At 48.6% G+C, this 21865-nt stretch overlaps 1 protein-coding gene across 2 annotated transcripts in view; it reads left to right on the top strand.

The window, feature by feature from the left end:
* Positions 1 to 21865, top strand: part of RSPO4 (R-spondin 4) — a 65398-nt gene that overhangs the window by 18361 nt on the left and 25172 nt on the right. Inside the window, exons 2-5 of one of the 2 annotated variants that reach the window (XR_014512870.1) lie at positions 10848 to 11036; positions 12054 to 12197; positions 14434 to 14619; positions 17006 to 17721. Coding sequence is in view for 1 of the 2 variants with exons in the window: in XM_083447680.1 (XP_083303806.1) it covers positions 10848 to 11036; positions 12054 to 12197; positions 14434 to 14619; positions 17006 to 17088 (602 nt within the window). In the remaining variant the exon portion in view is untranslated. Of the gene's footprint in view, positions 1 to 10847; positions 11037 to 12053; positions 12198 to 14433; positions 14620 to 17005; positions 17722 to 21865 lie in introns of those variants that run through there. The other variant, XM_083447680.1, reaches the window with a different exon arrangement.

A 21865-nucleotide genomic window follows, 5' to 3' on the forward strand; every position in this document is an offset into this window, starting at 1 on the left:
AGATCAGGCTAAGTTCAAGTTGAAAGCCAGGTGGAATAGCTCTGTCTTACAGGCCCGACAGAAGGAGGTTAAATCATCCTGAAGGGCCCTAGTCTCATGGGACAGAGCATCCCACCAAGTCAGAGCCATCACCTCAGTGACCACTTCTGAGCGTAGGCAGCACTAAGTGTCAGAGAAATAATGGGCGGGGGAGTCATTGAACAACTTCCAGATGACTCCTCGTGATGCCAGGAATGTGTCTGCCACCTCTTAGTTTGCAGATGCCCTGTGCCAAGCGAGCTGGCATGTAGCACAGATCAGAGAGAGACAAGGCGACACCAACTAACTTGCGGGGATTCGTTTTATTAAGGAATCGAAACAGAGAAACATACGGAGACTCCTGAAATACTGTGCTTTTCCATGTATAAGACGAGGTTTCTTTGTTAAAAAATTATGCTAAAACTTGGGGGTTATTTTATACAGTGGTACCTCGGGTTACATACGCTTCAGGTTACAGACGCTTTAGGTTACAGACTCCGCTAACCCAGAAATAGTACCTCGGGTTAAGAACTTTGCTTCAGGATGAGAACACAAATCACGCAGCAGCAGCAGCAGGAGGCCCCATTAGCTAAAGTGGTGCTTCAGGTTAAGAACAGTTTCAGGTTAAGAACGGACCTCTGGAACGAATTAAGTACTTAACCCAAGGTACCACTGTACATGGGTAGTGTATAAGGGTGATATGGGATTGGCTGCTGCAGCGAGCCGGAGATTGTCAGCGGCTATTTGGCGTGTTATTGGTGGCTGTGGCAAGGGCTGGTGTTGATTTGCTGTCGCTGCAGCACCAGGGCGGGCGATTGGTGGCTCCCCTACTAGAGCTGGGACAGACGATAGGTGGCCTTTGTGACATGTGCGAGTGGCAGCGTAGTTCCGGCGGGTGAACGATTTTCAGCGACCCCCCCCCCAAAAAAGCTCATCAACCCTGGGATACCCCCCCCCAAAGTTCATGGAGTCTGGGCAACCCTCCCCCCAAAAAGCTCAACAACTCAGGACAATTCCCCCCCCATTTTCTTAATTTTGCGTCCCCCAATATAGGAGGTGTCTTATACACAGGGCCGTGTTATACATGGGAAAATATGGTATATTCCACTATAGCAAGCCATGTGGACCAGAGCCTTGCATTCTTGTGGGCTCTGAGCTTCAGAGGTGGATATCTGCCTTCATTTGTCTAAACATGGGCCCTGGCTTTTTAATCTAACCGGAAAAGGCTTTGTGCGTGCTCTGGTTACGTGATTCATCAGGCTGGCCAAAGGGGTGAGTCATTTTATTAGATCAAGCCCTCCATCAAAGGAGCGGTAGCAGGGAAGTGTGTGGACAGTCATGGTATGAATTGCACCTCAAAGGCGAAGGCACAGACTGGTTAAGAAACAGCAGGAAATGGACTCACACACTGCTTCTCTTCTATGTGCCAATTTCATGCCACGAAGAGAAGCCAGTAGACTTTTGTTCTCACTCTTTAAAAGGCCACAGTTCCCTGTGACACCTGAACTCAGAGACCTGGAATTGATCTACAGTGAGGACAAAGCATGCTGAAACTACAGTTATATCAAGCCACAGTTCCCTGGGTTTGGATGTCATGGGGAACTGCGGTTTGTTTAAAACAGGAAGTGGGTGCTTGCAGTTCCCTCCTCCAGTGGGCAAAAAAGGAAGAGAAAGGATGGGGACAGAGTCCAAACATGAGGGTCATTGATGTACAGGGAAAGTACAGTTTCATATTTGATCTGAATTGGGCCCAGACATTTTATTTCCACCAAAAACTCTGCAACTGGTGATACAGTTCCATTGGTAATTCCTTTTTTTTCTTCCTTTTTATTATCGCACTAAGGGCCCAGAAAAGAAGGAAACGGAGGTATGTTTTTAAAAGAGAGGTTGAAAGAAAACAAGATTAAATCAAATATGACATAATGTCACAGGGAGATCCCTTGAGACGAAGCTTAAAATAATGACGCAGCCAGCATTTGACAAATGCAAACCATAACGTCTTATGACTCCCAGGGAGGAGAGGATTCTGACCTCTCTCGGCAGCAGCAGCCATGTTAAATAATAAAAGGTAAAGGTAAAGGGACCCCTGACCATTAGGTCCAGTCGCGGACAACTCTGAGGTTGCGGCGCTCATCTCTCTTTACTGGCCGAGGGAGCCGGAGTACAGCTTCTGGGTCATGTGGCCAGCATGACTAAGCCGCTTCTGGAGAACCGGAGCAGCGCACGGAAACACCGTTTACCTTCCCGCCAGAGTGGTACCTATTTATCTACTTGCACTTTGAGGTGCTTTCGAACTGCTAGGTTGGCAGGAGCAGGGACCGAGCAACAGGAGCTCACCCTGTTGCAGGGATTCGAACCTCCAATCTTCCGATAGGCAAGTCCTAGGCTCTGTGGTTTAACCCACAGCGCCACCCGCATCCCATGTCAAATAATATCCATGTCACAAAGGAGCTTGCCAGGGCTGGGATGCAGCCATTGTCGAAGCTGGGCTGCTTTTGCAAAGGACATTGAAAAGTTGCTGTCTAGTCCAGCTTGCCTTGGGCCACAGCTTAGCAAGAGAGTGCCTGGCCACATATGGATGATCCCAGGTTATTTCTGGCACCTCCAGTTAAAAGGGGTCTCTGGTAGCAAGACAGGGAAACTCCTCACCTTGAGAACTTGAAGATGCACCGGCAAAGTAGACAGTAGGTGCATTTGTGGTCTGACTGGGTACAGAACAACTTCCTCTGTTCATGGGATAGGTTTCCTTCTGCTATCACTAATCCTTACTTCCTCCAACCCAGTGCCCACAAAACTAGGCAATCTATTATTGACACAGGGCAAACAGGAGCACAGGACCCCTAAACTCAGGGTTGTGGGTGTCAGGAGCTCAGCCTACACTCGAGTAGGACCCTGTACCCGACTGGCATGTTCTCTCCCTCCTGGCCGATCATTCGGGAGCTTCAAAAGCTTTCTTCAGCCCAGACATCACAGCGACCGATGCCAACTGACACCGGCACACTTAGGGATCCGCAGAGTTTGCACATCATGCGTGACAGACCTCAGCAACTCAGCATTTTGGCTAATCTACTTTATTTGCATATAAACACACACGGAGCACGTCAACATGGCTCCCTCTCTCTCTAGCATCACTTCCCACTCTACAGAATGAAAACACACACCATCATGTGATAGACAACAATCTCATGACTGCAATCATGGAGCAGGAATTCTAACAGTGGGTTCGAGTCCTGTATTGGGTAAAATATTCCTGCCTTGCTGGGGGTTGGACTAGATGACCCTCAGGGTCCCTTCCAACTCTACAATTCTATGATTCTATGATGGTAGGAGATGCCCTGCTTATGAGGAATCATATAGGGAAAGGTGGAAGGAAGTGGGTATGGTTAGCCTAGAGGAGGGAAGATTGAGAGGTGGCAATAATATCAGTCTCTCTCCACATACCTGAAGGGCTGACCCACAGAAGGGGACAAAAGGCTGCTCACTGCTTACTCCCAGGGGGCAGGACTAGATCGAAGGTGCTTACCATATTTTTTGCTCTATAAGACTCACTTTTTCCCTCCTAAAAAGTAAGGGGAAATGTGTGTGCGTCTTATGGAGCAAATGCAGGCTGCGCAGCTATCCCAGAAGCCAGAACAGCAAGAGGGATTGCTGCTTTCACTGCGCAGCTGTCCCTCTTGCTGTTCTGGCTTCTGAGATTCAGAATATTTTTTTTCTTGTTTTCCTCCTCCAAAAACTAGGTGCGTCTTATGGTGTGGAGCGTCTTATAGACCGAAAAATACAGTACATTACAGGAGGACAGAGTTCAGTTGAGCATTAGTGGAAACGTCGTGACAATGGAACCAATTTCCTGGTGGGCTCTTCAAGCAGAATCCAGAGGACCGTCTGTGGGAGATGCTCAAAGTCCAAATTTTCTTCACTGAGCAGGGGGGCAGCACACCATATGGCTTGCAAGGTCCAACCTTCTGGTTCTATTGATTCATCCTCAGATCGCAGAGAGATTGCCTTATTTTGCTCTCTGCCCTCAAGGTCCCTTCCAGATCTCCAATTCTACGATTCCACAACAGGTGTGAGCTTGCTTTCGCTGGGCCATCTCATTTAGATTAGGTTTGATTTGAGACAAACAAATTCTCGTCTCCTCATTGACACAAAGAAGCCTTTCCCTTTTCCGTTCTTTCATATTCGCCAGAGTTGAAAAGCCCTGTTCCCAACAGGTTTGTGGTGAACTGCAGAATAGCCAATGCTCTTGAAGAGACAGGCACAGATACAGAACTTCCTGACAGTAGAGCTGTTTGACAGTGGAATTTGCTGCTAAGGAGTGTGGTGGAGTCTCCTTCTTTGGAGGTCTTTAAGCAGAGGCTTGACAACCATATGTCAGGAGTGCTCTGATGGTGTTTCCTGCTTGGCAGGGGGTTGGACTCGATGGCAGTGGCGTAGCGTGGGTTGTCAGCACTCGGGGCAAGGCAAATAATTTGCACCCCCTAACCCGTGGATTTGCGCCCCATAAGCCACAGATGTTGCGCCCGGTGCGGCCGACCCCCCCCTGCACCCCCCACGCTACGCCACTGCTCGGTGGCCCTTGTGGTCTCTTCCAACTCTATGATTCTATGATTCTACTGTTTGTAGTTGTGTGTCCAAAACAGATTTATTTTGATACCGTGCTACACTGAAAGGTTGAGATGTTTCTTTGATGGTCCCTGAATCTTCTTGCCACACTCGCCATCCTCTCATCACACACTTTGAGAACCACTGCTCAATTCTTATTGCGTCTACTTAAAGCTGGGCTTCTTGTTGACGCACTGAAGCTTGCTGGACTGATCGATCTGGAGGGGGGAAAGACCACTGAAATGAGGGAGGCTGGAACGTGTGGAAGATGCTGGCATTAGAAAACACCAGGAAACATTAGGAGGAACATTTTGACAGTAAAAACTGTTCAGCAGGGGAACGGTCTCCCTCAGAAGACTCTCCTTCCTTGGAAGTTTTTATTTTTATTTTTTAAATTATTTTTATTCAATTTCCAATACAAGATTTAAACATACATTTTCAATATTGTCACAGATACATAATTTTGACTTCCTTCAGCTCATCCGCGAATCTTCCGTTTTCTAATCTTCTAAATTTAACATTGCCTTTTGATTTGATTTAAACCTATTCCCTTGTTCCCTTTTTTACAGTGTTCCTAATATTGTTTCTTCACAAAGCTTCCTGTAAACCCACCGACGTTATTTGTGCATCGCATATGCTTTTCATATAGTCCACAAATTTACTCCAGTTCTCGGTAAACTTGTGATCTTGTCGGTTTCGGAGCCTTCCTGTTAATTCATCTAGTTCTGCGTAGTCCATTCCTTGGAAGTTTTTAAGCAGAGGTTGGATGGTCAGGGATTCTGTAATTGTCTTTCCTGCATTTCAGGGGGTTGGTCTAGATGATCCTTGGGGTCCCTTCTACAGTTCTATTATTCTAGAAGAGCAGTGGTGATAATGGGGGAGTTAGTAAGAGCAGCCCAACGAGAACAGGGTGTGAGACATCTCCATGCAGAAACGAAAGCTGCAGATTTGGGGGAAGCATCTAGATATTTTCTCTGTTGTAGTGTTATTCTTTTAACCACATTGGCTGTGGGCATGAGGAGCACGATTTGCATGTTCTGTTCCAGGCGCCAAAATGTCCTGGAATTATGGATGAGTGGAATGGAATGCTTCCATCCCATAATTGTTCTGGGATCCTGGCTCTGTCGGTTCTCCTCTGCTCAAATTCAAGTCAGAAACAATGGATGTCAGGAAGGAACAATTGCCATCACTGTTATTTTTTTTGTTAGGAAGCTTAATTACAAATTTCAATTTCACAATTGCACTATTTGGGGGACTGGTCAGGGTGACCGAAGAAACGCAGGTTTTGAAGATGAGCCTACAACAATCTCTGAGCAGGATGGAAACCATTCTCGGTCCTTCTTAATCCCTCAGATGGTGAGCATGTTGTTGTTGTTGTTTAGTCGTTCAGTCGTGTCCGACTCTTCGTGACCCCATGGACCAGAGCACGCCAGGCCCTCCTGTCTTCCACTGCCTCCCGCAGTTTGGTCAGATTCATGTTTGTAGCTTCGAGAACACTGTCTAACCATCTCGTCCTCTGTCGTCCCCTTCTCCTTGTGCCCTCCATCTTTCCCAACATCAGGGTCTTTTCCAGGGAGTCTTCTCTTCTCATGAGGTGGCCAAAGTATTGGAGCCTCAGCTTCAGGATCTGTCCTTCCAGTGAGCACTCAGGGCTGATTTCCTTAAGAATGGATGCGTTTGATCTTCTTGCAGTCCATGGGACTCTCAAGAGTCTCCTCCAGCACCATAATTCAAAAGCGTCAATTCTTCGGCAATCAGCCTTCTTTATAATCCCCAAATCACAAAAACCGCTGCCCCCTCCTCTATATCTCATCCCCTTGGTAGCAGCACAGGCCCTCTGCATTCCGTGCCTCGCTCTGAGAAAGGACCCCTTTGGCCCATGCGAAATCTAGATGCATATTTCCCATCAACACCAGACAGCTGGGACTGGGCAGTATGGGGACCACCAAGTCCTGCCCACCTTTGCCTACCCCTGGTGTAATATATGTGGACTGGGCTTTGCAAGTGCCAAGGATCAGCTGACAGTGGGCATTTGCAAAGCACTTTGCCTCCAGCAGCATAGTCTGATTTCAAACCACATTGGGCCAAAGCAGGTCAGCTTAGGTCAGGTGAATGACAGGTGGGAAGCCCCTCCCTCCTGTCAAACTGGATCTGTGGGGGTTCCCAAACCCTGCTCTGAAAGATGCTTGTCTTATCCAGATCTTGGAACTGGAAGTGGGTACAGGTGCATTGCATCACCTTAATTGCCTCTCTTGGCCAGACAGGGGAATGGGCACAATTCTAGCTTCCTTTAAAGGATTGCATACTGTTGGATAGGGATAAAGGCCAAGGATAAAATATAAAATACTTACAGACGCGAACGATAGAGGTGGGTTTGCCCTCCCAGACCTTAAGTTGTATTATGAATCTGCCTGTTTTGTATAGATCAGGGACTGGATGAGGTTGGAAAAGCAAGAGGCATTAGAATTAGAAGGACACGATAACAGATTTGGCTGGCATGCACATTTATGGTATGGGAAAGGAAGGTTCACAGAAGTTTTTATAACCATATAATTAGGAAATCATTAATGAGAGTATGGGAGAGATATAAAGACCTGCTGGAACAAAAGACTCCTTGGTGGCTTTCACCACATGAAGCATTACTGCTCAAACCACTTGGAAATGAATTCCGTTTACATTCTAATGTGAAGCTGCCAGACTTGCTCTTCTGGAACTAGAAAGCAGATGAAAAAATTGGCTCCCTTTGGAATTTGCAGTTCTCTGAATTTTGTGATGCATTTAAGAAGATTCAGAACAGACAAAATTTCTCAAATAGTGCATGCTGACCTATGGAACTCACTCCCACAAGAGGTAGCACTGACCATCAGCTTGAATGACTTTAAAAGAGGATTGGACAAATGCATGGAGGAGAGGGCTATCAGTGACTACTAGCTAGGATGAATATCAGGAAAAGTCAGTGCTATTTTTCTAGGAAAAGTGGTGTCAGAACTCACCATGAATGCCTCCCTCTTTCTCTTAGAATGGCAATGGCACCCACCTGAGAGGTGTCAGAACCGAGTTCTGGTGAGTTCTTCCTGGAAAAAAGTCCTGGGGAAAGTGTTCACAAAAATGCATGTGTTAGTGAAAGTAACTTTTAAAAATGCATCATATTAGGGAAAAAATGCTAGCAAAAATGTGTTAGAATCTTCTTGAAGACAGATGTGGAAGTGGGGCAAACAGAAATCAAAGATGTGGAGAATGAGAAATTGAGAGAAGCCAACGTTGCCAAGGGACGCGGGTGGCGCTGTGGGTAAAACCTCAGCGCCTAGGGCTTGCCGATTGAAAGGTCGGCGGTTCGAATCCCCGTGGCGGGGTGCGCTCCCGTTGTTCGGTCCCAGCGCCTGCCAACCTAGCAGTTCAAAAGCACTCCCAGGTGCAAGTAGATAAATAGGGACCGCTTACTAGCGGGAAGGTAAACGGCGTTTCCGTGTGCGGCTCTGGCTCGCCAGATGCAGCTTGTCACACTGGCCACGTGACCCGGAAGTGTCTGCGGACAGCGCTGGCCCTTGGCCTCTTGAGTGAGATGGGCGCACAACCCTAGAGTCTGTCAAGACTGGCCTGTACAGGCAGGGGTACCTTTACCTTTACCTTTAACATTGCCAAGACTCATCCATCCCTGGTGGAGTAGCTCATCTTAATATCTTGCTGGTGGCTTCTGTCGGAGAGTACAGGGATGAGACTGTGCCTGGAGGAAGCATGTGACAGGTGTCATCAAAAACATCTGGAAGGCACCAGGTTGGAGGATGTGGAGCTTGCTTCGTGTGTGTAAAGCTGATTATCCCACTTCCTTCCCCCGCTTCCCATATGGAGCCTTCTGCATGCAAGGCAGATGTCCGGCCACTCAGCTATGATCATCTCCCAGATGGCTGTAGGTGCTCCTGGCCACTGTGTCTTGCTTACTTACTCAATACCACAGCTGGTTTCCTATATCCCCATGTCTATTACCAGAGAGCATTGGCGAGGTCTGTTGTGTGGGTCTCCCTGTTGCCTTGTAAATAAAAATGGATGCTGTCTGGGTCTGTGTATTGCAGGGAAAGATCTGCAGTGCTGATCTCTTGTTTTTCAGGGAAGCTAGTCTGTCATTAGGGACACCGGTGGTGCTGTGGGTTAAACCACAGAGCCTAGGACTTGCCAATCAGAAGGTCGGCAGTTCGAATCCCCGCGACGGGATGAGCTCCTGTTGCTCGGTCCCTGCTCCTTCCAACCTAGCAGTTCGAGAGCAGGTCAAAGTGCAAGTAGATAAATAGGTACTGCTCTGGCGGGAAGGTAAACAGTGTTTCCGTGTGCTGCTCTGGTTTCACCAGAAACGGCTTAGTCATGCTGGCCACATGACCCGGAAGTTGTACCCTGGCTCCCTCAACCAGTAAAGTGAGATGAGCGTCACAACCCCAGAGTCGGCCATGACTAGACCTAATGGTCAGGGGTCCCTTTACCTTTAGTCTGCCATTATTGACTTTCTCATGGAGACCTGCTTCCAAGCAACCTCAAGCTTTCCTGGAACACCATTTCAAAGCCACATCTTTGGCTCAAACTTTGTTCTTTATAGTATACCATCAACGCACAGGATGCTTTGCAAAAACGAAGGGACAAGTCCCTGACCTCAAAGGGCTTACACTCTAAAATCCCTGAGCTTTACAATCTCTCAGCCTGTTCCATATCTGCTGCGCAGTTTTTAATGAGATTGTTTTCTTGCACGTTTTCATTGTGGATGCTTAGAATGTCAATGTTTTACTGGGCTTGTGCATTTTGACGGCTAAGGTCAATATTTTAATGTTAGTGGGATTTGCAGAGTCTTTCCTATCGGAAGAAGGGTGAGTGCCTTCACCACTTCGCTGATGGGACACAGCCACACACGCCCTTCTGTAGATTTACTAAAGGAAAAATGCACACCAATAAATAAATTTTAGAGAGGAGAAAGGTTAGATGCAGATGCACAAAGCATTAAAACAACAACAAGCAATACCCCTTATGCTCTGTTCAGCTCCCCCTTTCTTCCTGCCCAGGGTGGCCCTGACCTCTACCTGCCCCTCGGAGTCAGGGGAGGTGGTCCATGATGGCGGCAGACTCCCATCCTCTTCACTTGCTCTCCAGCAGCTGCTATGAGCTACGCAAAGGAGGAAGTAGCCACGGAGAGGCCACAGGATGCTCTCTCATGGCCACTGCAGCCACAGCTGCCACTTAGGACAAGCTCATTCTTCTCCCTGAGCTCGTCAGCACTGGAGCTGGCAGGGGAAATAGGGACATTCTGCATCCAGGATCAAAGCAGAAGCCGGGATGGCTTCCGTAATTCCAGGACTGTCCCTGGGAAATAGGGGCACTTGGAGGGTTTGCCTCATGCTCAGGGCCAGATTTAGGTTTGATGAGGCCCTAATCTACTGAAGGTAATGGGGCCCTTTATATGTCCAGCTGTCCTTTGTCAACAACAAATGGTCGCTGTTTCTTGTGTTGAATATATGCTGTGTGGTAATTTGTGGACCTGATAGGCATCTAAAGCCATTTGCACATGTTGCCGTGTAACCAGTCCATGCAGAATGTAGGCGCCCTATATATAGAAATGAGCAAACCAGTGTTTTTTTAGGGAGCAGGCTAGCAGGCAGGGCCCATGACTTACACAGGGGTCAGCAAACTTTTTCAGCCGGGGGCTGGTCCACTGTCCCTCAGACCTTGTGGAGGGCCGGACTATATTTTGGGGAAAAAATAATGAACGGATTTCTATGCCCCACAAATAACCCAGAGATGCATTTTAAATAAAAGGACACATTCTACTCATGTAAAAACTCCAGGCAGGCTCCACAAATAACCCAAAGATGCATTTTAAATAAAAGGACACATTCTACTCATGTAAAAACACACTGATTCCTGGAACGTCCGTGGGCCAGATTGAGAAGGCAATTGAGCCGGATCCGGCCCCCGGGCCTTAGTTTGCCTACCCATGACTTACATCATAGGAGCCTACACAACACAAAACAAAGCAAAACACTGTTGCTGTATGTAGGTTTTATTTTATTTGGGGGGTTTTTGTCTTATATTTTGGAAATGTACATCCAGTTTTTTTTCCTTTAAATTTTTTGGGGGGCCTAAGCTATAGCTTGTTTGGCTTATACATAAATCTGGCGTTGTTCATGCTGTCAGTAGTCCCTGTTCACTGTTTCTTTCGCATCTCTGATTCCTCTCTCTCTCCCTCCCAGTAAGCACCACGTTGTTTGAGAACTGCACCGGGTGCGTCATGTGTTCGGAGGACAACGGCTGCATCTCCTGCCAGCAGAGGCTCTTCCTGCTCATCTGGAGGGACGGGATCCGGCAGTACGGGGCCTGCGTCCATGCCTGTCCACCGGGATACTTTGGGGTGCGAGGCCAAGAGGTCAACCGTTGCATTAGTAGGTGGCTGATTGCGCAAGCGGGTCTCTCCTATCCCAATGGGGCTCCTTATCGCTGGCCCTTGGTTCGTTCAGAGGTCTGGCCTCTCTGTTCTCTGGAGGTTGCAGCTAGGGAGGGGAATTGCAAAGCCAAAATACCTCATTTTCATTTCCCAAAATGCAGCTCTCCTTCAGAACCTGAACTCCTCTGAATTTTGCTCTGCAGTTCCCCGGACAAATAGTATTGCAAAAACGTGTTTAATAGGGGAAAGTATACAGCAGGTGGCGCTGTGGGTTAAACCACAGAGCCTAGGGCTTGCCGATCAGAAGGTTGGTGGTTCGAATCCCCACGACGGGGTGAGCTCCCATTGTTCAGTCCCAGCTCCTGCCAACCTAGCAGTTTGAAAGCACACTAGTGCAAGTAGATAAATATGTACCACTGCGGCAGGAAGGTAAACAGCATTTCCGTGCACTGCTATGGTTTGCCAGAAGCGGCTTAGTCATGCTGGCCACATGACCCGGAAGCTGTATGCTGGCTCCCTCGGCCAATAAAGCGAGATGAATGCCGCAATCCCAGAGTCGTCCGCGACTGGACCTAATGGTCATGGGTCCCTTTACCTTTACCTTACATAGAAAAATGCACATGTTGTTTAAACAACATACAAGAATGCATTATAATGGGCAGGATTGTTTGCAAAACTGTGTATAATTCATGAAAAATGCATGGAAAAGCATATGAATTTTTATAGAGATATAATATAATAATAATAATAATAATAATAATAATAATAATAATAATAATAATAGTAAACTGATAAATAAGCTGACCTGAACTCACAGGCTGAAAATGCAAATGCGGAAGAAAATGAAATTGGCAGATTCCTCCATCAGAATTATAGAATCCTAGAACTGTAGAGTTGGGAGAGTCCTGTTGCCGTGGGAAGTGGGTTGGAGATATCCAGGAAGAAATAAATATGTGGCAAGGTGTTGCTGACCTCCCTCCCTCTCTCCCACTTTATTCTCTGTTGCCCCGTGCAGAGTGCAGGTCTCCCAGCTGCGACAGCTGCTTCAGCAAAGACTTCTGCATGAAATGCAAAGAGCAATTCTACCTACACAAAGGCAAATGCTTCAGCTCATGTCCCCAGGACACTGTGGCCCAGCACAGCGCCCGCGAATGCCAAGGTAAGCCAGGCAAGGAGTCGCGAAGAACCCACCCTGTTGGGATACTGCCAGGGAGACAAAGTCCATCTTGACCTCCACGTCGTCTCCGGACGTGCATTGATCTCCCGTAGACACGCAGTACCAGCAATTAGCGACAGGAGCTCTAGAAATAGCTTCCGACATTCTAGAGCCGATGCACGCTCTTATCAGCAGATATGCACAGCGAAAGATGCACTCAGGAGAGCATTATATAGAAGTTTATTCAGCGTTGATCAGAACAAAGAAAAACATGACTGCCTGCTTGAGAGTGTTCCGGCAGAGAGAGAGAGAAACGAAAACAAAGACACAACATAAACGAGACAGGAAATACGCAGACTCTGACACAAAAAGTCTGCTCCCTTTTAAGGTGGAACGGAAATATCCTAACACACCCCAGGCTCTGTTAGGGATGCTTATCAGTCACTTGTCACTCAAAGGTCTCCAAGTGACTTTCATTAAATAAAAATGTGTACACATACATTAGGGTTGCCTTATTTCAGAAAGCGAAAATCCGGACACAAAGTTGGTGGAAAGTTGTTGAGCTTTATTGGCAAAACTTCCAAAAATAAATTGAGTTTCCGAGGTATTATAAAGGCGCCTAAAGGTGTATAATGAAGGCGCCAGGCAAACTTCCCTGGGGATAGCATTCCACAGATGGGGAGCCACTGCAGAGAAGTCCCCGTTCTCATGTTGCCACCCTCTGCCCCTCTCAAGGAGGAGGCACACGAAGGAGGGCCTCAGAAGATGATCTGAGGGGCCTAGTAGGTGCATATTGAAAGAGGCAGCCCTTGAGGTATTGTGGCCCTAAGTCGCTTAAGGCTTTATAGGTCAAAACCAGCACTTTGAATTGGGCCCGGAAACTCATGGGTAGTCAGTGCGGTGGGACCAGGACCGGTGTAATATGCTCAAACCGTCTTGCTCTGGCAAGCAACCTGGCCCACCACCAATCCTCAGACTCTAAGCCTTCTTCCCATGGGGGTTCCGCAGCTGGTTCCTCCATGTCCAACCAGTCCCTGACAGGGGGTGAACTTCATCATCATCATCATCATCATCATTTATTATTTATACCCCGCCCACCTGGCTGGGTTTCCCCAGCCACTCTGGGCGGCTTCCAAAAGAATATTAAAATACTGTGATACATCAAACATTAAAAGCTTCCCTAAACAGGGCTGCCTTCAGATGTCTTCTAAACGTCTGGTAGTTGTTGTTCTCTTTGACATCTGGTGGGAGGGCGTTCCACAGGGCGGGGGCCACCACCGAGAAGGCCCTCTGCCTGGTTCCCTGTAACTTGGCTTCTCGCAGGGAGGGAACTGCCTGAAGGCCCTCAGAGCTGGACCTCAGCGTCCGGGCTGAACGATGGGGGGGAGACGCTCCTTCAGGTATACTGGGCCAAGGCCGTTCAGGGCTTTAAAGGTCAGCACCAACACTTTGAATTGTGCTCGGAAACGTACTGGGAGCCAATGTAGGTCTTTCAAGACCGGTGTTATATGGTCTCGGCGGCCGCTCCCAGTCACCAGTCTGGCTGCTGCATTCTGGATTAGTTGTAGTTTCCGGGTCACCTTCAAAAGTAGCCCCACGTAGAGCGCATTGTAGTAGTCCAAGCGGGAGATAACCAGAGCATGCACCACTCTGGCGAGGCAGTCCGTGGGCAGATAGGGTCTCAGCCTGCGTACCAGATGGAGCTGGTACACAGCTGCCCTGGACACAGATTTAACCTGCGCCTCCATGGGCAGCTGTGAGTCCAAAATGACTCCCAGGCTGCGCACCTGGTCCTTCAGGGGCACAGTTACCCCATTCAGGACCAGGGAATCCTCCACACCTGCCCGCCCCCTGTCCCCCAGAAACAGTACTTCTGTCTTGTCAGGATTCAATCTCAATCTGTTTGCCGCCATCCATCCTCAGGTGCACAGTCCACATGCAACCCCCCAGGAATTTCTTATCTGGCCTGTGGAGTGTCTCCAGACCATGGAAGAAAATCTGGCCCCTGGGTTCCCTGCCCCTGAAATAATCTTGGACTTAGACCAGCCTTCCTCAACCTGTGGGTCCCCAGATGTTGTTGAACTACAACTCCCATCACCCCTAGCTAGGGATGATGGGAGTTGTAGTCCAACAACATCTGAGAACCACTGACTTAGATGGAGAAAGCTCAAACCAAGCCGGCTTCCTATTTTCTGACGTGGTGGTTGTGGGTTTTTCTTCCTTATCTCACCCCCACCAGAAAAATGTGAGGTGGGTCCCTGGGGCAGCTGGAGCCCCTGCAACAACCAAGGACGGACGTGCGGCTCCAAGTGGGGCTCGACGACCCGGGTCCGCGAGGTCCTCAGGCCCAGCAAAGATGAGGTGGCCGCGTGCCAGACGCTCTCCGAGTCCAGGAAGTGCCGATTGAAGAAGATTTGTCCGGGAGGTGAGGTGCAGAGGGAGGGAGGGAGGGGTAGCCCTGCTGTGGGGAGAGAGCAAAGAAATGGGAACTTGCCAGCGTTTCTGAATCCCAGACAGGGCAGGGAAACCTCTGGTCTGCAGGGGAAGTTTATCTCACCAAGAGATGCAGTTCAGCCCATGAGGCAATTCCCCCCAAACTACACCCACCTGCAGTGCCAGATTTATGTACAGTGGTACCTCGGGTTACATATGCTTCAGGTTACACACGCTTCAGGTTACAGACTCCGTTAACCCAGAAATATTACCTCGGGTTAAGAACTTTGCTTCAGGATGAGAACAGAAATTGTGCTCCGGCGGCAGCAGGAGGCCCCATTAGCTAAAGTGGTGCTTCAGGTTAAGAGCAGTTTCAGGTTATGAACAGACCTCCGGAACAAATTAAGTACTTAACCTGAGGTACCACTGTATAAGCTAAACAAGCTATAGCTTAGGGCCTCACTCTCTTGGGGGCCCCAAAAAAAATTAAAGGAAAAAAACTGGATTTCCAAAATATAGGATAAAAAAACCACATAAAATAAAACCTACATACAGCAACAGTGTTTTGTGTTGTGTAGGCTCCTGTGATGTAAGTCATGGGCCCCGCCTGCTAGCCTGCTCCCTAAAATATCACTGGTTTGCTCATTTCTGTATATAGGGTGCCCACATTCTGCATGGACTGGTTGCACGGCCACATGTGCAAATGGCATTAGATACCTATTAGGTCCATAAATTGCTATCTAGCATATATTCAACACAAAAATCAGCAACAATTTGTTGTTGACAAAGGACAGCTGGACATATAAAGGGCCCCATTACCTCCAGTAGCTTAGGGCCTCATCAAACCGAAATCTGGCCCTGCCCACCCAGTGGCGTAGTGTGGGGGGTGCAGGGGGGGGCCAGCCGCACCGGGTGCAACATCGGGGGGGGCGCTCGTACTCGCAGCTCTCTGCCCCTACCTGGCTCACTCACTCTCTCTCACTGCAGTGCTGGCTGTGCGAATCTGATCCGAGCTGCCGGGTCGCCGCCCACTGTGGAAGGGGGGGTGCCAGGCGTGCGGTGCGGTGCAGAGAGAGAGCGAGGGACTATCTGGGGGAGGGACAGTGCAGCGGGGGGGGGCGCAAATTACTTGCCTTGCCCCGGGTGCTGACAACCCACGCTACGCCACTGTGCCCACCTGCCAATCAACTGCCAATCAACTGGTGATGTCACTGGGTCGGCAGGTGCATGGACTGCAGTTCTGCATTGGCTGTGCAGGGCAGTTCCCCGCAAGGTGCTGTGAAATTTGTCTCTGTTTGCACGGAAAGGCGAACCTCCCCACTTCCCACTTTCTCGAATGTGCTGGGGACTGAAAGTTCACACTGCTCCGAATTTTGCCCAGTCGGGACACTTGTGTGAAAGGAAGAGCGTTTTAGAAGCTGAGTGGCATTGAGATTCCTACAATTCATTAAATAAATAGAGAATACACTACAAAGCAAGGCAGGGATGTTTTAAATAACACAAGAATCCCCCAAGACTCACCAAATGGCAATTGCGAAACAATAATGGATGGCAGCACGCCATCACTAACAGGAAACAGAACAAGATGCGGGGTGGTGGCCAGGGGGTGGGCAAGGAGGCTAAGCAACCTATTTCCCATCCCATAATACTTCCACTCCTGCAAGCAGGATGCTGCTAAGGCTGGCATACTCGAGATCTCTGGATGGAATAACGTTAACTGAAACTGCTTTTAGATGGCTTAAATGGTGTCCTCAGAATGCTGTAAGTGTTTTATTGTTTTAAGACCAGCACTCTCAGAGTGCTTCCAGGTTCTTTCTCTTTTCCAGTGAGATTCAGTTACGTATTGGCATGTACAGGTTGCAGAATCGCAGTTGATTGGGACTTCTTGCTTGGGCTTCTTGCAATAAATAAAGTCCTTTGACACCACTCTTGTCTAACCTCCCTGCTAACCAACTGAAGCAAATGCTTGCTAAATTGTCAGCATCATCTAATCTTGTTGCAAACACATCAGGGCAAACGCTCAGCAAACAGGAAGTCTGGAAGCACCCTAAGGACTTCTAGGGCTGTTCATGGCCTGATCTCCTATAAAATGCTAATTTAGATAGTATTGTGGGATACTAGAGTCATCAAACCATCTCATTCTCATGGGGAATTCCTTGCTTTCCTCCTGGCCCCACAACAGTTATTTCCTACACATATTTTTGCAGCAGTGAGGAGGTTTGCTACGACCTCTAAATCCACATCTGAAACTAAGAAAGCCTAGAAACGATATTTTCAGTGCTAAATGTAATGCATATTCCAAAGGCTTCTGTTGTTTTTTTTGCATGTGACATGAAACAACCCCCTGAACTAAACGTGGTTTTGGTTTTGCCTTTCAGAGAACAAGGAAAAGAAAAAGAACGCAAAAAGGGAGAGGAAACAGAGGAGGAAGAAAAAGCTGGAATCTCTCATGGTTATTTAATCGCCGTCAGAGCAAGTGGAAATGTCAGGGAGGGGAGCAGTACACGAGGCAGTCCAGCAGGGGGCATCCTAGTGGATGAAAAAAAAGACCTTCTTTCTCTGCCTCTGCGAGGTTCCTTCCTCAGCTATTTTTGCATTGTTGTTGTTTTTCCATCTTTTCCATCCAGATCCCGTTGCACAATCCTTCTTTCCAGAAAGAGAGAAAAGGAAGCCTTTGCGGCCTGTCAGATGTTTCCCCTTTAGAGGTCCTAATTCGTTGCCACACACGCATCTCCCTCCTCACCCCCAGATTGCCGGCACAGACAGAACAGTATGGAAAAGGATGCCGGGGGCCGTACGGCATTGTGTCGCTGACACTCCCTGCATAGCCTTCGTTGGAAAGGCACCCCAGAGGGACTCGGAGAAGAGCGAAGAAGGAGGCCGTCTCCCAAAGGATGGAAAGAGGCTGTAATTCAAAGGTGGAGCACCTGTTTGGGACTGGGAAAGGCCTCTCTGCCTGAACCCCTGGACAGCTGCTGCCAGCCAGTGTAGACAAGCTGAGCTAGATGGACCAATGACCTGACTTGGTACGAGGCAGATTCTTTTACGTTCCAGAGGCGGCAAGTCACCCTGACTCGGTGGCTTGTAGGCTTGTGTTTATCTCCTTCCAAAGCAATGCAAATATACCACAGGTGTTCGCAGGTGCATCGAAAACCAGCTATCCTGGCTTTCCCAAATGGGATGACCCAAACCGCCTTGCACCCTTTGCCTGGGAGCAGGCGAGCTCGCCTAGCAGAACTGATGAACGGAAGAAGCTGGCTAGGATCTGGCAGCCCCCCAGAGTATCTTTCCTCCTAAGAAGAGGCCGGGAAGTCTTTCGATGCGTTTGCTAGGCCGCCACGCAATGCTTGCCTTCTCTCTCTCCCGCCTCCCTTCCCCACTTGGAACCCATAAAGGCAGGATCCTCTCTGCCACAGATGCCAAAGCGGTTTGCCCGGAGTATCTCTCGATCTCTGTCTTCTTCACGCAGGAGGAGGTGTGATGGCTGGGCAGGTGACAGGGGCTCACTGATGCATGTGGAAAGTCCAGCAAGCCAAGCCCTAGACCTGTTGAGACCTCCAGGTCACCCTCTTTGCTGCTTCTCCAGCGCACTTTCGTTGGAGAGGCTCTTGCTGCAGCCAGGACACAAGATGGCTCCATGTCAAAGAAGTCTTTGAAAGGCCTCCAGTGGTTTCTCTCCATTCAGGCGACCATGAGGGGTGCATGAATACCCCCCCCCATATTGTCCTTCCATTTGTTTTTGGCCTGAATAACGCCACTCCTTTCGTTGTTTATTGAAATGGCAGTTGTTATTCACTTGCAAAAAAGCTCCTTTCTTCTGCAGGCTTTCCTTCCTTTCCTCGTTTATCGTGGCTCGGCCCCCAAATTTGGAGCAGCAGCAGCAGCAGAGCTTGATTTCATTGGCTGCATCTTTCCAGCAACCCTTGCTTTATTTTCCCAGAATGCCCCTGGGTGTCATGTCATTCTGGAGCACGGGGAAAGGAGTGCCAACTGCCATTAAACGACCTGGAATGATGCAACACCCAGGGCATTCTGGGAAAACAAAATGTCTCCTTTTTCCACTGCTACTGCAGGAACTTGACACATACTCCTGAATGACACATGAGGAACGAGTGCATATGGGATATCAGTAATGAACCTAGTTTTACCCATCCCTATTGGGATACCCATCTCATCAATTTCGAACTGCTAGGTTGGCAGGCGCTGGGACGCGGTGGCGCTGTGGGTTAAAGCCTCAGTGCCTAGGGCTTGCCGATCGAAAGGTCGGCGGTTCGAATCCCCGTGGCGGGGTGCGCTCCCGTTGTTCGGTCCCAGCGCCTGCCAACCTAGCAGTTCGAAAGCACTCCCGGGTGCAAGTAGATAAATAGGGACCGCTTACTAGCGGGAAGGTAAACGGCGTTTCCGTGTGCGGCTCTGGCTCGCCAGAGCAGCGATGTCACGCTGGCCACGTGACCCGGAAGTGTCTGCGGACAGCGCTGGCCCCCAGCCTCTTTGAGTGTGATGGACGCACAACCCTAGAGTCTGTCAAGACTGGCCCGTACGGGCAGGTTCCCTTTACCTTATTGGCATTTGCGAGCATTGAACTGAATTGGCTTAATTTTGGTGCATTTTAAAATTTGTTACGGAATGAATGCATACCACTTTACGGGGGGAGGATAGGGAAGGATTTGGGGTCTGAGCAAGTGGTGCTCTAAGGCTACAGCCCGAACGGGACTATTCAATGGGCTGGATCCATAATAGGTTGGCTGAAGTTAGGGCTCATTGAAATCAATGGGAGAAGTTGGCCATAACGACTTCAGGGGCGGAGGAAGGAGGGTGCGGTGGGGGCGGACCGCCCCAGGTGTCACCACTGAGGAGGGTGACAAAACGCTGGGCGGCACTCACCACGGGGACTGCAGTGCGCCTGAGCCACGCATCTCTCCTGGGAGTGACGCAGTGGCTTGGGTGTCCGCAGGCTCTGCGCTGGCCCAAACGGTCTGCCCACTGCCTCCGCCTTAGCTGTGGGGCGGCTGAGTGGGAGGAGGCAGGCAGACGCCTTGGAGGCCCGGCGGTTGCCCTGCCCCAGATTGCCCCGCCCTGCAGGCAACTAGCCCTGCCCCATGGGTAGCTGGCCCCGCCCCTGGGCATAGGGCATGCACACCGCCCCAGGTGCCCAATCGGCTTGCTCTGCCGCTGAACGACTTACGTCTCATCAATTTCAGTGGGAACTAAGGGCAACTAACTTCACCTGGAGCCGAGCCATCGGGGCCATAGCTGTCAACTTTCAGATTTGAAAATAAGGGATCAGCAGCCTCAAAAATAAGGGATCAGCAGCCTCACCTGTCCCGGGGACAGTCTATGGGATATCTAACAATCTGGGATAGCAGCGGGAAGCAGCGGGAAACGGCGCTGGAATAAGGGAATTTCCCGCAAAAAAAGGGAAGGTTGACAGCTATGATCAGGGCTCACTTTGGATTCGACAAGTGTGGAAAGTCACGGAAGGACTACTCTCTTGCCAGAGAAACCCTGGAAGTGTCTCCAGCTCCTGAAATGCCCCAGGACAGGGCCCAGAAGAGAAATAACCCAACCCAGTTTGTACAGACAGATCATGAGGATTTATCCTGTAGTTGGAGCTGAGCTGTGTCTCTGTCTACCATCTGCTACAACTGCAGACTTTCCAAGTCAAAATTTTGAAGAGAGAGCGAGTGAGAGAGAAAGCACATTTGCTAAATCAGTCCCATAGCTGTTCCTGCTACAAAACCATAGATTTGAAAATTAACCTGGGCCCTAGCGTTGCATTTCCCTGAAAATATAGTGGACACAACACACAGGAAGCTCCCCTGAATGACCAAAACCTATAGCAGCGATGCTTTCCCATGAGGCCCAAACAGGGAGGAACTTCCCAGTATAGAAATCCTGTTAGTTCTACAGGAAAAACGAAGGAATCAATATTACTCTATAAGTGGCGAAGGAGAACGACCTTCGAAACCCACAGCTGAGCAAGTCCTTTATTGGGATAACTGAGCAATACGTCACAAAAGTGGCATGAGCTTCTGAGTTCCACAGAACTCTTCATCAGCCTAGAGGTTGCACAAAGTGCAGGAAGTGAGGGGTGGGGTGAAAGGGAAAAGGGGGAAAGTACAAAACAGCACCACATTCAGCCCCCAATCTGCATCTTGGAACTGAGTCTACATAGTGACCCCATGGCTAAGTATCAGCTTAATTTTTATACTTAATAAAGAAATCCTCTCCCCCTTCCCACTTTACGTTGTCCAACTGAGGGTTTGTGGAGGGTCCAAAACCCCAACAATCTACCCCCTTTACTTTATTTTAGTTACTTGCCTTTGAGAAAACTTGCACTGTAAGCCTACATAGGTACATCTCTTCAGCAAGATGCAGATTTTTGGATAGGTTCCTGTGATTCTGGATGAAAGCAAATTACATTTTATTGTTTCTATGAATAATAAATAAATAAATATATATATATATATATAATATAGAGAATTTATTTCTAGAATGTCAATGTATTTAAAATCCTCTTCCTCATATAGATTTATTTCTTCAATTTTGTTTTAAATGTATTTTTGTTTTTGTTGTTTTAAAAAAGATGCATTGTAAATAGCAACCTCTGTTTGAAACCTTGTCGAGACTTAGGCTGAAAAAAACAAATGTGATTGCATGGAAGATGGACACAACCACATCTAAAAAGAAAAGTTTTCCAAGGAAAGGGATCTTTTGTTTTGTTTTGTTTTGTTTTTTTTACAGACACGTTTTTTGCAGCTACCACCTGGGGGCGCTACAGAGTAGAGGATGGCTGGTACTCCTTTCTTGCATTTAATACAATTTCGGCTGTTGCTTCTAGTGAGTGCAAGTGAAACGCAAAATCAGCAACTGCTGCGGTTTTGTATATTGCCTGTATCACCTTCAAAAGCAAGGCAGCTGTCTGATTTGTTTGCTTTCCAATAAAAATGTTCTTTTTTTAAAAAACGCAAAACTTCTCAATGTGTGCATTATATGTTGTTGTTTGTTGTTTAGTCATTCAGTCGTGTCCAACTCTTTGTGACCCCCTGGACCAGAGCACACCAGGCACTCCTGTCTTCCACTTCCTCCCACAGTTTGGTCAGACTCATGCTGATAGCTTCAAGAACACTATCCAACCACCTTGTCCTCTGTTGTCCCCTTCTCCTTGTGCCCTCCATCTTTCCCAACATCAGGGTCTTTTCCAGGGAGTCTGCTCTTCTCATGAGGTGGCCAAAGTC

Source organism: Podarcis tiliguerta (assembly GCF_965153285.1).
Source record: "Podarcis tiliguerta genome assembly, chromosome: 6".
NCBI lineage: Eukaryota > Metazoa > Chordata > Lepidosauria > Squamata > Lacertidae > Podarcis > Podarcis tiliguerta.